The 18732-nt window shown below is 44.8% G+C and overlaps 1 protein-coding gene across 2 annotated transcripts; it reads left to right on the top strand.

The window, feature by feature from the left end:
• Positions 1 to 469: 469 nt before the first annotated feature.
• Positions 470 to 18358, top strand: LOC127294901 (nardilysin-like). 2 transcript variants are annotated; one of them, XM_051324810.1, is made up of 19 exons: positions 473 to 847; positions 1196 to 1271; positions 1381 to 1427; positions 3210 to 3322; positions 3421 to 3494; positions 3602 to 3697; positions 3778 to 3897; positions 4004 to 4237; positions 4802 to 4950; positions 5393 to 5549; positions 5628 to 5783; positions 6342 to 6718; positions 7297 to 7446; positions 7870 to 8052; positions 8243 to 8446; positions 8781 to 8887; positions 9351 to 9504; positions 15570 to 15691; positions 17648 to 18358. In XM_051324810.1, exons 1-19 carry the CDS (start codon positions 518 to 520, stop codon positions 17892 to 17894), a joined length of 3096 nt encoding a protein of 1031 aa, XP_051180770.1. In that variant the 5' UTR covers positions 473 to 517; the 3' UTR covers positions 17895 to 18358. The 2 variants fall into 2 exon arrangements, with proteins under 2 accessions (XP_051180771.1, XP_051180770.1); XM_051324811.2 differs by lacking the exon at positions 15570 to 15691 and having other exon boundaries at positions 470 to 847; positions 17648 to 17804.
• Positions 18359 to 18732: the final 374 nt, after the last annotated feature.

Raw genomic sequence — 18732 nt, 5'->3', positions numbered from 1 at the left:
GATATAAATATGATAAAATAAGCTTAAATAGGTTACCAAGTGCTCCCTCCAATTCACTAATATAAGATGTTTTAGTTTTTAGTAGATTTATCTACTTTGGTATGTATCTAGTCTATTTTTAGTGTGTAAATTCACTCACTATGGTGTGTATCTAGTCACTTTGCAGTGTTTAAAACGCCATATATTTGCAAACGGTGGGAGTAGCTCCTATGAAAGTCCATGGTATGATAAAAATATATATGTGGATTCTTACAAGGATTATTACACCTCTCTATTTTTTCCCTCCAAAGCTCTTTTGCCCAATGGCGTATGCTCCCGTTTTAGACAAGTGATTCGTCGATGGCTTGATGCCCTACACTACAACTCTTCGAAGCAACCCTAATAAACAAGGGGCCCCAGTAAACAAAACCGAGATATAAACGAAAGAAACAGGGGAGGAGGCGGGCTCCTACTGACGCCCCCGGACTATCTCCCACCACCTCCTCCTCTCTCGTATCGGCGGCGGCGGACGGTCGAGATGGCGGCGGCTGTCTCGCGCGACGACGAGCTGGTGGTCAAGTCTCCCAGCGACAAGCGCTCCTACCGCCTCCTCCGCCTCGCCAACGGCCTCTGCGCCCTCCTCGTCCACGACCCCGAGATCTACGCCGACGGCGGCCCTGCCCCCAAGCCCGCCGAAGACGTGGACATGGAGGATGGGGATGATGATGAAGATGACGAGGACGAGGACGACGAAGAGTATAGCGACGAGGAGGGGGACGACGACGACGAAGAAGACGACGAGGATGATGATGGGAGCGAGCCCAAGAGGAAGAAGGAGAAGGGCGGCTCCGAGCCGGTCATTAAGAAGGTAGCAATGCGTTTTTGCTCTTAGGCCTTTACTTAGTCTACTCAAACTACTTTTGCTAGTACATTAGGTCACCCTCGTCTGCGGTTCCTGTGACGCCGCGTTATGAACATCAGTTGGATCTAGCGTGATTTAGTAGTGTTGGCAGCGATCAGTCAGGTGGATCATAATAAACAGTGTAATTGAAATTGGACTGTTGAGAGTAACTCGTTCATTCCAGTTTTTTTTTTTTCCTGCATAATTCTGCAAGTGCTAGGGTGGATTTCGATCGCTGCGAGTATTGCTGCCTGTTGCAAAAGTGTGATTTTTTGGTTTTTTCCTGTGCTTACATGACGGGCATTGAATTTTCAGGCTGCTGCTGCAATGTGTGTTGGAATGGGCAGCTTTACCGACCCTCCAAACGCACAGGGCTTGGCTCATTTTCTAGGTATGCAATCATTGACCTCAAAACAACTAACCCTTCTGTTTGATGCTACCCAAAAGACACCAGTCTGATGATCTAGTTTATATTAATCTCAGAGTCCAATTTTTTGCAGAGCACATGCTTTTTATGGGGAGCTCTGAATTTCCAGATGAAAACGAGGTTTGTACAATGTGCATGCTTTTGTGCCCCTTTCTTCTGTTCTGTGTGTCAAGCCCTAAGATTAGCTGTGTATGAGAAAGTTTTGTGCGTTTTGATGTCCGGTTCCCTTATTTCTATTACCATCACATGTTCTGTTTGGATCAATGTTTTGAATAGTGTGCGGTGGAAACATTGCCCTGAAGTGTTATTTTTCTGTGAATAGCGTATACTGGTGATATAGCATGAAAACACGCTCTCTGAGCTATGTAGTTACTAGACTAGTCAACATTCAATGGAATTTTTAGACGGCAATACTATTGCATAATGATTCTATTAGCAAACCTTCTTCCTCCGATGAATGTAACTCCTCTTTTCCCCCTCTTTTCCATGTGAAGGATGTGGGCTTGCAACTTGTTTATTCTCCTTTACTAACTCCATTTCTTTCTACAAGGCATACTACTCTTATAATCTAGTTGCAAAACTAAGACATGTATACATGCAATTGAACAGATGTTAGTTTCTTAGATTTATTTCTTCTGTTCTGCCCTTATTTCTTCATTCTGTTCCTAAGCATTATGCATGTCTATCCACGGAGACAATCATAGCTGTTTCCACAATACTTAATGGCAAGCTCTTTAATCATTAATACTTGTGCCTAGTAAAAATATACCTTGCAGACGGAAATAAGGGAGTGATACGAATGAACCATTAGAATAAAATACAAACTCTCCTTGTGTTAGGGAAAAAACCTGAAACAGTGAAACATCTTTGTTTAGAAGTGATACACAGTACTTGGTGCTGCACACTAGAGGACTATAGGGCCGCTACATCTGCACAAATGGGTGATACAACGACAGCAGCCAGCCGCTATGTAGCGGCCCTTTCTCTACTGTAGTATTCTGTAGTGCTGGCCTGCTGGCACACTACCTATGCTATGAATAATGGTTCGTATAGTCCCTGGGCTTTTGCATCGATTTGTCTCACATGCAAAGTTGATTTGTCTTACCTTTGCAAAATGCTATCTACTCCCTCCGTCCCGTTTTAATTAACTCAGGGGGAGAAAAACGCTTCAGTAATGCAATTTTACATTTCAGCCCTTTACAATGTAACAAAAATACACCCGCCTCCAAGCAGGGGCCCAGATCTGGCCCGCACCAACCACCATGGCCGCCGGCGTGAGCTCGCTTGCGATCTCCGCCGCCTCAGCCACGGCAGAAAAAGATCCCCGTCAGTCAGTCACAAAATCAGAGGAACCAAACCTTCACAGGCGCCCGCCGTCCGGAGACAAAAAAAAAGAACCCCGAAGTAGAGAAATCCGAACAGAGGAGGTGGCCTTGGGCGGCGGAGGAGGCGCGCGAGAGGCGGAGGTGGGCGGTCGCCGGTCGGAGCGGTAAAGCCGTACCTCTGCCGGGAGCTGGCGGGGAGTGCGGCCCGATGGCGACGGCGGGGTAGGGCTTTCGCTGCGGGGATGCGGCGGCCGGCGATGGGGTTTTTCGCCGGACGGAAAGAAGGAGGGCGCCCCTCCTCTCCTTGCGATCGCTTGCGAGCGGACTTGGGGATCGGCCGGAGACGACCTCATCCACTCCCCAGATCGAGAAGTGTAGGGAACGGGTGGTCAGGAGGTGACTCGCGCGGGGACTGTGGCGTAGAAAGGGGGAAACGTGAGGGGTTTTTCGCATAATTACCGGCGAGTTAATTAAAACGGGACGGAGGGAGTATTTCCTAATAATTTATTTATGGAGACCTTAATTTTGTAGATTTGGTGAAAGCTTTTATATTAATTTGATAAATATTCTTATGTAGTATGACAGTTACTTGTCCAAACATGGTGGTTCGTCAAATGCTTTTACTGAAACTGAATACACATGCTACCATTTTGAGGTCAAGCGAGAGTATCTGAAGGGAGCATTGGACAGGTAGTTATCATCTGCTCTTCTTCATTCTAATGTTTTTCTCTATAAACTAAATTCCCAGTTCAAGTTTACACTAATACATGGTTTTGATTCATTCTTAGATTTTCTCAGTTCTTTGTATCACCCCTTGTTAAGGCTGAAGCTATGGACCGTGAGATATTAGCAGTAGACTCAGGTATGTGTTTTTTCTTTCTTTTTAACCAAGTAACCACTGCTAGTTATTGTTTTCCTGTCTAAATTATGCGTTGTAATTTTGTTGCTTCGACTATTATGTTTTGTTAGAGTTCAACCAAGTTCTGCAAAGCGATAGCTGCCGTCTTTACCAACTGCAGTCCCATACTTGCTCTCAAGGGCACCCGTTGAATAGATTTACCTGGGGTATGATTATCATCTGGTTGTTTTTATGTAGTGCTATCCATTGAATTTTACTAGTGCTGAACTTTTGAGACTATCTATAGGAAACAAGAAAAGCCTGGTGGATGCAATGGGCAGTGGAATAAATCTGAGGGAAGAGATTTTGCAGATGTACACGAGTAACTATCACGCAGGGATGATGAAGCTTGTTATGATTGGGGGAGGTGAGGCTTGTTAACTATTTTAAATTTTGTGTTCACTAACTCATTAAAATGAATTGATGCTCTTGTTCTCTAGCTATTCATTAGATGTATGGTTCATTTGTTTCAGAACCCCTTGACACTCTAGAAGCTTGGACCTTGGAGCTATTCAGTAAGGTTAAAGCTGGTCCTCTGTTAGATATAAGTCCAAAGACTGATATGCCTTTCTGGAAATCTGGTAAACTTTATAAGCTAGAGGCTGTCAGAGATATTCACAGTCTTTTCCTGTCATGGACACTTCCTTGTCTGCACAAGGAATACATGAAGAAACCAGAAGATTACTTGGCACATCTTCTTGGTCATGGTAAATAATTTCTTCCTATAGGGGTAACCTTTTGCTCGTCGGCGCAGGTGCTGTATCTTTTATTGTATGTTGAATACTAAGCATGCACTTGGTTTCCTCTTCAAATATTTGTTTCATTATGTTTTCCTCTCTTGAGGGTTTTCAAGCTGTTTAATAGTAGCCATTCTTTCCTTTTAGGTTCAAATCCTGACAATGTATTCACCTTGATTTATTATGATAGTATCAGTTGGATTACAGATTACCCGATTGAATAGATATTCTTATGTATTATGTCCTTGATTGGGCTGACCCCTGTATGCCTCACCTGCAGGGATTTTCTGAATGTCCTTTATTCTTTGTTTAGGGTTATCTTATTCTATGTTAACGTCTGGAAATTTTGTATTCTTTGCAGCACACTAGCTCTTTATGAAACCTTTTGCATTATAAAAAAATTATATTTTTGAATAAAAAATCCAATGGTGGTTACTATCTTAATTTAGTGTGTATTTGGAGCATGCAGAGGTCTGTTCTTCATGTAATCATGCCCTTCCATTCAGCAACTGATCATCTTGTTTTTATTTTCAGAGGGCAAGGGAAGCTTACTTTATTCTTTGAAAGCTAGAGGTTTGGCTAGCTCATTGAGTGCTGGCGTTGGCAGTGGAGGAGCACAACGATCCTCATATGCCTATGTCTTTGAAATGTCCATACGCCTTACTGATTCAGGACTTAAAAATGTATGAAGGTTCAGACGATGTTTACATTTCTAATTATGCATATCTTTGTTGGCTGAGACTTTTTTTCTTCTCAAATCGAAGTACTTTAGTGTTTACATCATCATTTTACTGTTGCATTTAACAACATCCCAGCAATGCCTTGTGCTGAGGAACACGTGATTGTCTTTATGATGGGGTCAGTTTGTACCTCCAATCCTTAACTGCCAAACATTATTGAGACTAATAATCTTCAGGATATTGTAACTAGCAGCAATACATCCAGTCTTTAGATAAATTCATGTATTCACATGTACTCCCTCCGTCCCATGAAACATGTCGGAATGCACCCAAATTTAGACAAAGTTAAGACAAGTTTCATAGGACGGAGGGAGTATAACTATTTTCTTGCTAGAGAAGCATATTAACAATTTGTAACATTGTCTGATATGGAATGCTTTTGCAGCACTTCGAGGTCATTACAGCTGTGTACCAATATATAAATTTACTTAAGCAGACTGAGCCTCAAGAATGGATATTTAAGGAACTCCAGGACATTGGGTACATGGAGTTCAGATTTGCAGAAGAACAACCTCCAGATGATTATGTAGTAGATCTTTCAGGTCATCACCTTCTCCATGTTTGTTTCTCTTAATTTGTGTATAATAGATGCAGGGTTTACTTATACTCTTACTTTGCAGAAAATATGTTATTTTATTCTGAAAAGCACATCATTTCTGGAGAATATATTTACGAGGAATGGGAGCCGGAGTTAGTCAAGCATGTTCTGAGCTTCTTCCATCCAGACAACATGAGAGTTGACATACTTAGCAGATCATTTGATAAGCAGTCCCAGGGTAACCAGTTCATCTTGTCAGTTTTTTTCTCCTATGCCAGGCTCCTGAACACTAGACTCGTGCAGCATTGTGCAAGCTGTTCAAAGTTTCAAGTTAACATTGTTATGTCAACATTTGATGCTCCTGTGTTATATCATGATTCTTGATCACCATATTGCTCGGCCTTACTATCGTACTACAGTACTAGTCAAATGAGATGCCTCATGTTGTCTTCATTATACTTATGTTTTCTCCTTGTAGTGTATAAAGAATGAAATGATTATTTTACATTCTATATCCATTATTCTAGTATGGTTTTGTAGCCATAATAATAATAATGTTATTTCATGCTTCGACCTAGACATGCAACTTACCATATTTGAAACTCATCCTATTTGTAGAGTTGTATGGAGCAACAGCTTGTTCGGTTTGTGAGTTCGTACTTGACATTATGTTTACACCAAATGCTGGAAAGTTAGGCTAATAATGGGACCAAGTCAAAGTTTGTTCAACTGCGTATTATGCATGTTGTCTTGTGGTATTGACTGTTGCATTTCTGATACAGTCTATTTCTTGCAGATATTAGATGTGAACCTTGGTTTGGTTCGCCTTACATTGAAGAGGATATCCCGTCATCTTTGATTGAAAGCTGGAGAAACCCTGCACATATGGATGCTAATTTTCATTTACCTCGGAAGAATGAATTTATCCCAGGGGACTTCAGTCTGCGGAATTCTAACATTCCTAAATTGTCAGACGATGATAATCCTCAGTGTATTGTGGATGAACCGTTCATAAAGCTCTGGCACAAGATGGATAATGCATTTAATGTTCCTCGTGCAAATGCATACTTTTTGATTTCTGTCAAGGATGGCTGTAGCAGCCTTAGAAACTCTGTCCTGACAGATCTGTTTGCAAATCTTCTTAAAGATGAGCTAAATGAGGTCCTCTATCAGGTGGGTATTATTGAATTTATTTCAACGTTTGTTTGATGAGCTTACCGTAGAATTTTATGTTCTTCGGTGTAAATTGCACATGTGATGTGCTCTTCAAGACTATGAACAAGTTTTATCAGCAGTAGTTCTTGTGGCTGTGGATGCTTTGATGGTGCTGCTAATGTTTGTCACTATTCAACTTAATTAAGAGTGAACATTTACATCTGATACGGTGTAAATGAGAAGGCTTGACATTAGTTGGATAGCTGGCATTCGCAACGGATCCAAAATCCTTTATTGATGCAAAGTTTCACATAGGGTGTTTTATCCATATAAATTAGGGATCATCTCTGTCTACTGAATTTTATTTGTGCAGTATTGTTTTACGAAGTTTTTGTTCTAGCTACTATTGAATATTTCGATTTGCTGTCTTGCTTCCCAGATCAGATATCAGATGACCAACTTTCGTCTCTGTTCCCATATTTTTTGTATTTACAATTTTATTTGAGTTGAAATCACAGTATCTGCAATCTTATTGACTATTGTTAATTGGTTAGGCCTATCTGAATTATATCTTACAATTGGTTTATGACTCCCAGGCTTCTGTGGCTAAACTTGAGACATCGTTATCCGTTGTTGGTAGCAACCTTGAGTTAAAGCTTTACGGATACAATGACAAGCTGTCCGTCCTGCTGTCCCACATCTTGGCTGCTTCTCAATCCTTTTCTCCGAAGATGGATAGGTTTGAGGTAATATGTTTCTATGCTGAAGACATGATAGATTATATTGAATATAAATGTGGTAATGTATTTTTTTTTTCATATGTTTGCATGTAGCTCTGTACCTTCTCCATTGACTTCCACAGGAAAAATGGATAACTTAAATTGACGATTATTCTTGTAATTGTTAACGTGATCAAATTAGGAAAACAATTCATTCATTTGGTCCAACTTCATGTTTTCTGTCTTAGTTATCGACATAGTTAGCTTCCAGCGAGAGAAGCTTGTCAACTGAGTGCAGCCCAACCACTTGTGTGACTGGCTTATACAGTTCTTTTGGTTTTCACCTTACTAGTTGTTAACATATAGATAAGAGAATTCAAGAAAGCACAAAACCGTCTATAGACTTCTGCATCTTAGTATTTATATACAGTTTTATTGTGCACTCACCAGGTCATCAAGGAGGATCTGGAAAGAGCTTACAAAAACACTAATATGAAGCCTATGAGCCATTCCACCTACTTGAGGCTACAATTCTTACGAAAAATATTCTGGGATGTCGATGAAAAACGTAAAGTTCTTGCAACGTTAACCTTTTCTGATCTGGCAGAATTTGTTCCAAAGCTTCTTTCTCAAGTAAGTACGACGTTGATGTTTATATCTGCAATATTTCTGGTACTGCCTGTTCTTACATGTATCAAATGGTATCCAAGAATGAAGAACGCTTGCTGACAGTATGGTTCTGATAAAAAATACTGGAATGTTTTTTTTTAATCATGCATACATTTGGTAGATTGTATAAATCACTTTCCTTGGACACATGCAGTTGCACATCGAGGGCCTATGTCATGGTAATCTGTCAGGAGAGGAAGCGATAAATATATCAAAAATATTCCAAAATAGTTTGTCGGGACAGGCATTGCCAGAGGAGGCAAGGCATGGGGAAAGTGTTTTTTGCATTCCTCATGGTGCAAATTTTATTAGAAGTGTACGGGTGGAGAATGATCTTGAAGAGAATTCTGTGGTTGAGGTGGGTTATATTCTGGTGCCCTGTTAATTATTGTGCACCTTTCTTTAGATCTTAATAACTGTATACTGAAGCATACCTCTATAACTCTATTGCATGTTTCTTGAGATGCTGTTTGAAATTATAAATTGTATGTTAAATAGCATCAGTACCCTTCCTTTCACTGTAATAGTATCCTATTTGTGAGTACCCTGCTATATATAATACAACCACTTTGATATAGTGCATGGGCATCTGATCTGGAATCTCAGGAAACCTACAAAAGTGTACCCTCAAGAGGCCCTTTTTTCTGCTTTAGGTTAATCGGACAGCCTTCTGATACACCACTTCTTGTCAGGTTTATTTTCCAGTCGAGCAAGACACTGGAAAGGAGTCAACACGACTAAGAGCTATTACAGATCTTTTCAGCAATATCATTGAAGAACCTTGCTTTAATCAGCTGAGGTACATTTCTTGTTTTTTCAGATGAAGTCCCATCCACAATACCAAATATAAGAAATAGTTAATTACAGTGGTCCATGCATATTCCTGTTGCTATTAAATGACGTAATGCAACCAGTAATCTCTCTTTTACAGTACTACAGTATGGGTAGGGTTAATGCTGCAATTACAACACATGTGATGCCTTCAATTGGAAATGTTGTGGAAAGATGCTCCAAAAAAGTGCACATATTTCAAAATGGTTGGAGTATTATGGATGGTTTTTCCTAGGCCTTTCAAACATATGCATTGTATATTGCACAATGCCATTTTTTAAGTAAAGTTGGTTGAAAGTAAAATAGTTTTGGCTGCTCATATTTGTAGATCACATTTTTTAGGAGGGGGAGGGGGTGCTTATTATACTTCTATTATTATTTATATTCTGCGTCAACCTTGCTAATTGATTTTCTTGGTATTCCAATGATAGAACAAAGGAGCAGCTTGGTTATACTGTGGACTCTAGTCCACGGATGACATACCGCCTTTTGGCGTACTGTTTCCGAGTTATGTCCTCCAAGTATAGCCCTGTTTACCTACAAAGCCGGATTGATAACTTCATTGATGGTGTGTCTGCTTTGCTGGTATTGCTTCTATCCAACTTCACAATTCTGCGTTAGTGATGTATTATCTCATATTTTTGCACCTGATAGAAAATGTAGGTTATAGCATATTATATCTAACTACTAAGATTCTACAGGACATGGTAATATTTTGTTCACATGCCACATGCATCAGTTTGATTCTTACAACAGCATAGTGATGATTATCTCTGACCTATGGAAATCGTGCACTCATATTTTCATAAGTATTTGTTGACATTTTACTTTTATTCTAAGCAGCAATTCCTAAACAAATTGTCTTTGAGATGTTTTTCTTCATCGTATATTTTATCATTTTAAAATGAACTTTGCTTGACTTTATGGTGTATCCTTGTAATGAACTAATGATGTATCCATGTCTTCATTGAGAAAACATGTCTTATTAATATGAGAGTGGTGTTTTGGCACATGGGAGCATATGCTCCGTTTATTTTGAAATGCATGTTACACACATTTTGAAATTTCAAAAAAATTATAATGAAAAATTTGCACGTACATCTTCACGTGCTACGCGCTCACAAAGTCGTTTAATGAAAAATCGACTTGTCGTTTGGCGTGCATAAAAAGACAAAATTCAATGCTAAAAATAAGTTTTTTCAGAAGATATTTTTTCTCTTTTTTACATAGACCACAAAAAATATTTATGTTGTTTTAATCATGTTGCTAGTAGAGTAGTAGTAGCTAAGGTAGTAGAGTTCAAAACAAACTTGAACTCAGCCGTTGCTTAGTAGCTAAGGTAGTAGAGTTCAAATCAAATTTGAACTCCATCTCTAGGATAGACGGTTCCTAGGATAGACGGTTCCTGAGTCCTATATAAGGACATGTACTCATCACTTGTAAGACAAGCTATTACGTAGAGAAATAAATCAAGAGCTTCAGCATCACTCGTGTGTGTGCATACACCGTGAAACCTAACAATTGGTATCAGAGCTTCGATAGCCTCGAGAAGATGTCGAGGAAGGGAGATGTCGGCACCACCACCTCTCCAGCAGCGGCGTGCGTCCGCAACCCCTCCTCCGGCAAACGAGCGACGGCGATCGCCAAGTCGGGGACGGAGCAGGGTGCGACACGGCGGGGGCGAGGTCGTGGTACAGCGGGAGGTGATCCGCGAGATGACTAGCGGCGGAGGCGGCGGTACGAGCCTCGTCTTCCCGATGCTCAAGCGCGGAGACTACACCAATCGGGCCATGGTGATGGAGGTGAACCTGCAAGCGGCATCGCTCTGGGACGCGATCGAGGACGCCGCAGTCTCTCGGCGAGAGGACAAGCAGGCCTTGGCGGCACTGCTCCGCTCCACTCCACCCGAGATGCATCCAATGCTGATCGGGAAGGGGAGCGCCAAGGCGGCGTGGGAGGCGATCAAGGTGCAGCACCAGGGCAACGATCGTGTCCGCGATTCACGCATGCGGCGGCTCCGTACTGAATTCGAGACGATCGCCTTCAAGGATGGCGAGCGCATCGACGAGTTCGGATTGCGCATCACGAACCTCGCCGCCACCATGCGCTCCCTCGGGGATACCTGCGATGATGAGAAGATAGTAAGGAAATTCCTCTCTGTCGTCCCAAAACAGTTTGTGCAGATCGCTTTCTCGATGGAGACGATGATGAACCCGGCCACACTCACCGTGGAGGAGGTTGTCGGACACCTTCGGGCCGTCGAGGATCGCTGAACCACGAGCAGACACCACCGCCTCCGGTGGCAACTTGCTGGCGACAGAGAAGCGGTGGGAGGACGAAGGAGGAAGCGGCGGGGAGGCGACTGCGGCGGGAACGGTGGCGGTGGACAAAAGGGTGGCAAGCCACCGCCCAAGTCCTCGCTATCGCAAGGCTCAGCAGCAACGCCCGATCACAGAACCGCCACTATTGTGGCAAGAAGGGGCACTGAAGCGTGATCGCCGCAAGAAGCGGCGGGACGAAGCTGCTGCGGCGGCGCACCCGATCTAGGACGAGAATGGCGGAAAAGCACCCGGAGCCGCACATGGCCACCATCGTCGAGCTCGCATCTCTGCACCGCCGGTGCGAGCCTCCTCGACATCGATCGATCCACCCGCACCGCCTACGGGGAGCAGTGTATCTCAATGAGGAGCGCGCCCGCGTCGTGTTCGAGCGCACGTCGCACGACATCGACGCAGCGTGGTACCTCGACACGGGAGCGTCGAACCACATGACCGGCGACGATAGCGTCTTCGCCGAGCCGGACAGATCTCCGGCAAGGTGCGCTTCGGCGATGGATCGGTTGTCGACGTCTGCGGCCGCGGAACCGTCCTCTTCGTCATCAACAACGAGCGACATCACGAGCTGGCCGGCGTGTCTTGGATCCCACGGCTCAAGTCGAACATCGTCGGCATTGGGCAGCTAGACGAGCTCGGGTACCCCACCCACGTCGAGCACGGCTACATGGAGGTCCGCGATCGTGCCAAGGTCTTGATCGCCAAGGTGCCAAGGACGACGAACAAACTCTACGTGGCGCGACTCCAAATCGTGCGCCGGTGTGTCCGGCGGCGCACGCCAATGACGACGCGTGGCGCCGGCACTCACGCTTCGTCCATCGTAGCTTCGATAGCCTCGAGAAGATGTCGAGGAAGGGAGTGGTGCGCGGTCTCCCCACCATCGGCCATGCCGAGCAGCTTTGCGGCTTTGCATCGCGGGAAGCACCGGCGCTCCCATTTCCTGCGGCAACCAAGTACCGTGCCACGACGCCTCTTGAGCTCGTGCACGGTGACCTCTGCGGTCCAATCTCGCCAAAGAACACCGGGAGGGAAGAAGTACTTCCTCTTGCTCATCGACGACAACGGCGGTACATGTGGGCATGCACCTTTCGGAGTCGAAGGATGAGGCAGCTGCGGCAATTCGGCGTTTCCGGGCCGAGACGGAGAAGGAGACGCGGCGTCCTCTGCGCGTGCTCCGCACCGATCGGGCGGCGAGTTCACGGCGGACGAGTTCGCCGAGTGGTGCGCAGAGCATGGCGTCCGGCGTCACCTCACCGCCTCCTATTCTCCACAATGTAATGGGGTAGTGGAACGGCGGAACCAGGACGATCGTTGGCGCCGTCCGAGCATGCTCAAGGCGAAATCCGTCCCGGCTAAGTTACGGGAGAAGCGGCAGCAACGGCGGTGTTCGTCCTAAACAGATCCTTGACAAGAAGCCCGGAAGGAAGACACCATTTGAAGCCTGGTATGGCAGAAAACCTAGCGTTCACTTTCTTCGCGTATTCGGCTGCAAGGCATACGCGAAGGAGACGAAACCAGGCTTGAAGAAGCTTGAGGACCGCAGCCGCCCGATGGTGATGCTTGGGTATGAGGAAGGAAGCAAGGCGTATCGCCTATATGACCCGGAGAAGAAGTGCCTCCATGTCTCCCGCGACGTCATCTTCGACGAGGCCGCGAGCCGGGATTGGGAGAGCACAATGACGGCGCCGCCACTCTCGCTGTGGAGAGTTGGACGATGTCGCAACCAACGGCAAGACCGTCGGAGAAACCGGTGACGGCACTCGCATCAAGCTCTCCTTCGCCGTCACCACAGGTAGCATCGGCTCCGACTGGGCCACCATTGGTGGGTCGGCCCATCTCTGCGGCATCAGACCAGCCCGTGCGTTTCGTCTCTCCACCAGCAGATGGAGGCATCGAGAATCTGGATGCTGGAGTTGACCCAAGTCTCGCTCGCTACCGCAACATTCGAGACTTCCTCAACCCAAATGAGGAGAATCCAGGGCGGGCGGAGCGCCTCCTCCTCACTCCCACAGGCGAGCCAGCAACGCTCGCCGAGGCCGAAGGAGACGAAGATTGGCGGCTCGCCATGGTCGATGAGCTGCAGTCAATCGAGGAGAACCAGACATGGTCACTTGCTGATCTGCCGCCGGGTCACAAGCCCATCGGATTGAAGTGGATCTTCAAGCTCAAGCGTGACGCCGACGGTCACGTCCTCAAGCACAAGGCCAGGCTCGTCGCGAAGGGATACATCCAGCGGCTAGGGATTGACTTCGATGAAGTCTTTGCCCCCGTTGCGCGACTGGACTCTGTCAGGCTCCTGATCGCCGTCGCTGCCCAATTCAAGTGGGAGGTCCACCACATGGACGTGAAGACGGCATTCCTCAACGGTGATTTGGGGGAGGAAGTGTATGTGACTCAGCCACCAGGATTCGTCGATGGCAACAACTCGAGCAAGGTGATGCGCCTCCACAAGGCACTCTACGGTCTCCGTCAGGCCCCGCGCGCATGGAACACCAAGCTCCATGCCGTGCTGGTGTCACTCGGTTTCGTGCGGAGTGCTTCGGAGCATGCCGTGTACACTCGTGGAGAGGGTGACTCACGACTCCTGCTCGGCGTCTACGTCGACGATCTCGTCGTCACAGGAGGGAGCACCACCGCAATCTCAAGCTTCAAGCGGCGAGATGTGCGGCAAGTTCAAGATGAGCGACACAGGCTTGCTCACCCCGTGCACAGGAATCGAGGTATGTTAGGCTCCCCGGCCACATCACGTCGGGCGAGCGCCTTCGCAGCGAAGGTGCTCGAAAAGGCGGGCATGGCTGACTGCAACGCAGCTCATGTGCCGATGGAACCAAGGCTGAAGCTCTCGAAGAGGAGCACGAATCCTCCGATCGACGTCACGCTGTACCGCAGCATTGTCGGCAGTCTGCGTTACCTCGTGCACACGAGGCCGGACATCAGCTTCGCCGTTGGCATGGTGAGCCGCTTCATGGAAGCGCCCACCACGGAGCATCTGAGTGCTGTGAAGCACCTGCTCCGCTACATTGCGGGGACGATCAACACCGGCTGTTCGTTCTCCTCCGCGCCAGAAGGTGCACACCTGATCGGCTACAGCGATGCAGATCATGCTGGTGATATCGATGACAGGAAGAGTACTACAGGTACACTCTTCTTCTTCGGAAATTGCCCAGTGTCATGGCAGAGCCAGAAGCAAAGGGTGGTGGCATTGTCGTCCTGCGAATCTGAGTACATCGCAGCTGCGACGACGGCGTGTCAAGGTGTTTGGCTCGGCCGTTTGCTCGGCGACTTGCTGGGATCTGCTCCTCTCGTCGCTAATCTGCTCGTGGACAATAAGTCTGCGATCCAACTATGCAAGAATCCAGTGTACCATGACCTAGCAAGCACATCGACACGCGGTACCACTACATCAGGGACTGCATTGAGGATGGAACTGTCACGGTCGAGTACATCGGCACAGAAGACCAACTCGCAGATATTCTGACCAAGGCACTTGGTCGCGTTCAGTTTCAAAATCTGCGAGAAAGAATTGGCGTCATCAACCTCTACCGCAACTAGATTAGGGGGAGAATTGTTGTTTTAATCATGTTGCTAGTAGAGTAGTAGTAGCTAAGGTAGTAGAGTTCAAAACAAACTTGAACTCAGCCGTTGCTTAGTAGCTAAGGTAGTAGAGTTCAAATCAAATTTGAACTCCATCTCTAGGATAGACGGTTCCTAGGATAGACGGTTCCTGAGTCCTATATAAGGACATGTACTCATCACTTGTAAGACAAGCTATTACGTAGAGAAATAAATCAAGAGCTTCAGCATCACTCGTGTGTGTGCATACACCGTGAAACCTAACAATTTATTCCATGCGAAACTTGACGAACTCACATATATTGTGGAAATGTGCATGTAGAATTTTTTTTTCAAATTTTTTTGACATTACAAAATATAATTTTTTGATAGAGAGCATACGCACTTGGGAGTCGAATTGAATTTCCAAATATTTATATTCATATTCATGTTTAATATGGAAATCCCAAATACAAACTTTTATCACTGATATTGATATTTCTCCGCTCTTCATGCAATTGGAAACACAAAAGATATCTTAAGCTTGTGGAATGCTATTTTATTATTCATAGCTTTTTCCTTGTTCTTGTCTTGTTTGAATTGTCAAAACATTAAGTTGGTTTTGGAATGCTGGTATTCATCTACCCCTGTATTTCTTGTTGTGTTTTGAGGATATATTTTCAAATTTATGAAAGCTGAAAAGTTAATTAATTGGAACTTCAAAATTACTTTCTTACTCTTGGTCAATACCTGTGCTGTTTGAAGGATGGGCTAGAGGAGGAGACTTTTGAGCATCATAAGAGTGGACTAATAGCTGATAAACTCGAAAAGGATCCTTCCCTTAGCTATCAAACTGGTGATTACTGGTCGCAGATTGTCGACAAAAGGTATAACTTCTTTCTTGCTTCAAGTGCAGCTATGGATCATTGGGAACTTGTGTGCAACGAAGTAATTAGTATCTACCTAAGGCTAACTGGTTTAAGATCAAGACTGGGGGTGTTCATTGGTTGGGTCTGACCGCTCAACCTTAACACAACTAAACATGTGCTACATATTTGTCTGGTTATGCATAAACCGTAGAATCTGCCCTCTTTCACTTTCTTCGTGCCAATAGTGCGTGTCATGAAGTCATTTATCTTGCCACACCATGGATTATCCGAATCCAAGCTCCAAGCTTGGGGGCACCAAGTTGAAGCTTGCAGTTTCATGCGCTTAGACATGCGCTAGGCGACAGAAACATGCCTGACACTTAATCATGATATGCGTGCGCTTACGCTAGGAAGAGGCAAAACTAGGAATTAGCGCCTAGCTTTTTTTGAACCTACACGTGTTAATGGCGAGCTGTGCCTTTCTACTCCGCATATCCAACAAAAAAAATGCCATAAGGCAGCAGGCCAACAACTGATTGGGAACAAGTTGGAAATGACCAGTTCTTGCTAATTTTCTCGTTAAGCTTTGGAAAAGCAGTGCACTGCTTATAGAAAGCAATTCAAACGCCTCATATTCTACAGAATTTGATTGTAACTTTGATCACTTGGCCAAAAGAAACCCCATGTGCCTAAATCATCTGGTTTTTGTAGATAAAACCTGACCAGCAGTTTGAATGACATGCAGTTCAAATTACTGGCATGTATTGCGGGGACGTATCAGGTGAAAATGACCAAAGTCTGCAAATCTGAAAATTTTCCACACTGTCCATCCGATGCTGTACCAGTGGCCTTGATTTTCCCGAAGGAGCACCCACATCTGGTCTGTGCATTTTGTAAAAACACGCCCGCAGGTCATAATGTACTTTACATAGAACCCCTCGTGAGCAGCTCCACCTCAGAGTCCCATATCTAATTCTGAAGATGATGGTTGAAAAATACGTCTGAAGGTCAAGAACAAACAAATGCTCCATGGATTTGGATCTGAACAGAGTACGATAGATTTTGCCGTTGCTGCTGGTGATACAAAATCCATAGATTTGGAACTGAATAGTGTATATTATGTGCACTAATTTAATTCTCAAGACGGTTCCTCAACAACTGAACCTGTAATTTCTGCACATTACTCAGAACATATCATAAGAAGAAGCTAACACAAGTCAAGAACAAAATCAAAGAATCTACACACATACTGGAACTACATCGATAGAAAGGTTGTACTGCACTAGCTAGGCATTGAAGACCAAATGAACTTTTTTTTGCGAAAAGACCAAATGAACTTTGTACCAGATTTCACATGAACAATCAAATGACTCAAGAATGTATACTGGATCCAAAGTACAAGAACAAATTGGTTCGAAGGAAAGCAAGAAAACTCAGATCTAGGCTTGCTGGTGCAGCACACAAGTCAAGAAGAGGAGGCCAGCTCTGCAATTGAAGCACTGCTCGAGCAGAAGTTGTAGACGCTCAGGCATGGAAAGCCGACGCCGGCGGCGTCCGCATCGAACGATAGAGGCGCAGGATCCATATGCCATGGGGATGGGGATGCTGGATCGGAGGACGCTGGAGATATTGCACCACCGGAACTGCGGGATCTCAGGGTCTTGAGATTCAATCTGGCTGCCGTCTCCTGAGAGAGAGAAAGAGAGATGGGATAGAAGAGAGTGACAGAGCAGTTTTTTGAGATTTCAGGGGTTTATTTGCCAAACATATGAGGTGGGATGGAGGCTGTCGATCACAACCGTTGGTGCAAAATCCAACAGTTCAGGAGACCATTTTCAGATTTTCAGAACTTGTGTTGTTTGCACGTGATACGTTCCCCATGTATTGCCTGGGTACTTTACTTCCGTTGTATATATATACGTAAATGACAACTGATGGATTTCATTAAACGCGTCATGTCTCCTATCATTGTAGGTATATGTTTGATATGTCCAAACTAGAAGCTGAAGAGCTAAGGACAGTTGGGAAGGAGGATGTCATCAGCTGGTACAATACCTACATAAAGCAATCATCTCCAAAGCGTAGACGGTTGGCAATCCATGTGTATGGTTGCAACTCGGATATTGCTGAGGCTGCCAAGCTGCAAGAGCAGTCATGGACTGCAGTTGATGATGTTGAATCCTTGAAGGCTTCGTCTCAATTTTATCCAAGCCTCTGTTGAGGGAAGGATAATCCTATACACTGGCTATCATCTCTGGAGCTCAGATGGGAGCTATCATCTGTGTGGTTGCAGCTTGGACATTTCTGAGGCCGCGATCAAGCTGCAAGAGCATCCGTGTACCATCGATGGTTGATACACAAACAATCCTCTATAGAAAATCGACCACATTGTCAAACATTTCATTAATTGATCTGCAGCTTGTAAATTGATGAGTATCCATTCATTGTCAAGCGGATACAAAATTTAACCTTCTGTTGGTAAGGTGGAGTATAGCAGGTGTTTTGTAGTTCAGTGTGCGCTTCAGTTTTTGAACTTGCAAATGCAGCTTTCTTTTAACTTCGCTCAGAAAATGTACTCGCAGTGTTTTGTAGTAATATTCTTCACTTGCGTGAGTTCATCCTATTTATTTGTACTACATTCTATTATATCAATTTTGATGATAATTTAATGCATGGATTATTTTTTGGCTGTTGTCCAAGATTACCTTGTGTTTCTAATCCTGTAAGTAAGGGGTTCTTTTCTTGTTACAAGCAATGCTGGCAATCAAAGCATTAGTTATGTGTTATTCTCTAGATGACTCACGTGATGGCGACAATCAAGTTTCGAATTAGAGCCCTGTGGACAATCACGCCAGTGAACCCTTAACAGCTTCAATTGGATAATATAACTTCTGTCAATCGTGATTGTTGCTATTTATACGGACGCACCCTCTCCCTCATGAGTCTGGTCGTCATCAGATCAAAAATGACGCTGTCCATGTTTTTTTTAAAATGTTTTTTTTTTGCGAGTACGCCAACGACGTACCATATCTTTATAGAAGGCAGAAAAAAGCATACAA

This window comes from Lolium perenne, chromosome 4 (assembly GCF_019359855.2).
Source record: "Lolium perenne isolate Kyuss_39 chromosome 4, Kyuss_2.0, whole genome shotgun sequence".
NCBI lineage: Eukaryota > Viridiplantae > Streptophyta > Magnoliopsida > Poales > Poaceae > Lolium > Lolium perenne.
Note: the sequence above shows the minus strand (reverse complement) of the source record. Positions and strands in the feature narration are given on the sequence as shown.

What these genes read in the sequence shown, in the direction of transcription:
- LOC127294901 (XM_051324810.1), top strand. Translation starts at nt 518, where the DNA reads ATGGCGGCGGCTGTCTCGCGCGACGACGAGCTGGTGGTCAAGTCTCCC. An exon ending in CTGATTCAGGACTTAAAAAT is followed by an intron (nt 4,951 to 5,392) that starts GTATGAAGGTTC and finishes ATGCTTTTGCAG; the next exon opens with CACTTCGAGGTCATTACAGC. An exon ending in CCTTGCTTTAATCAGCTGAG is followed by an intron (nt 8,888 to 9,350) that starts GTACATTTCTTG and finishes TTCCAATGATAG; the next exon opens with AACAAAGGAGCAGCTTGGTT.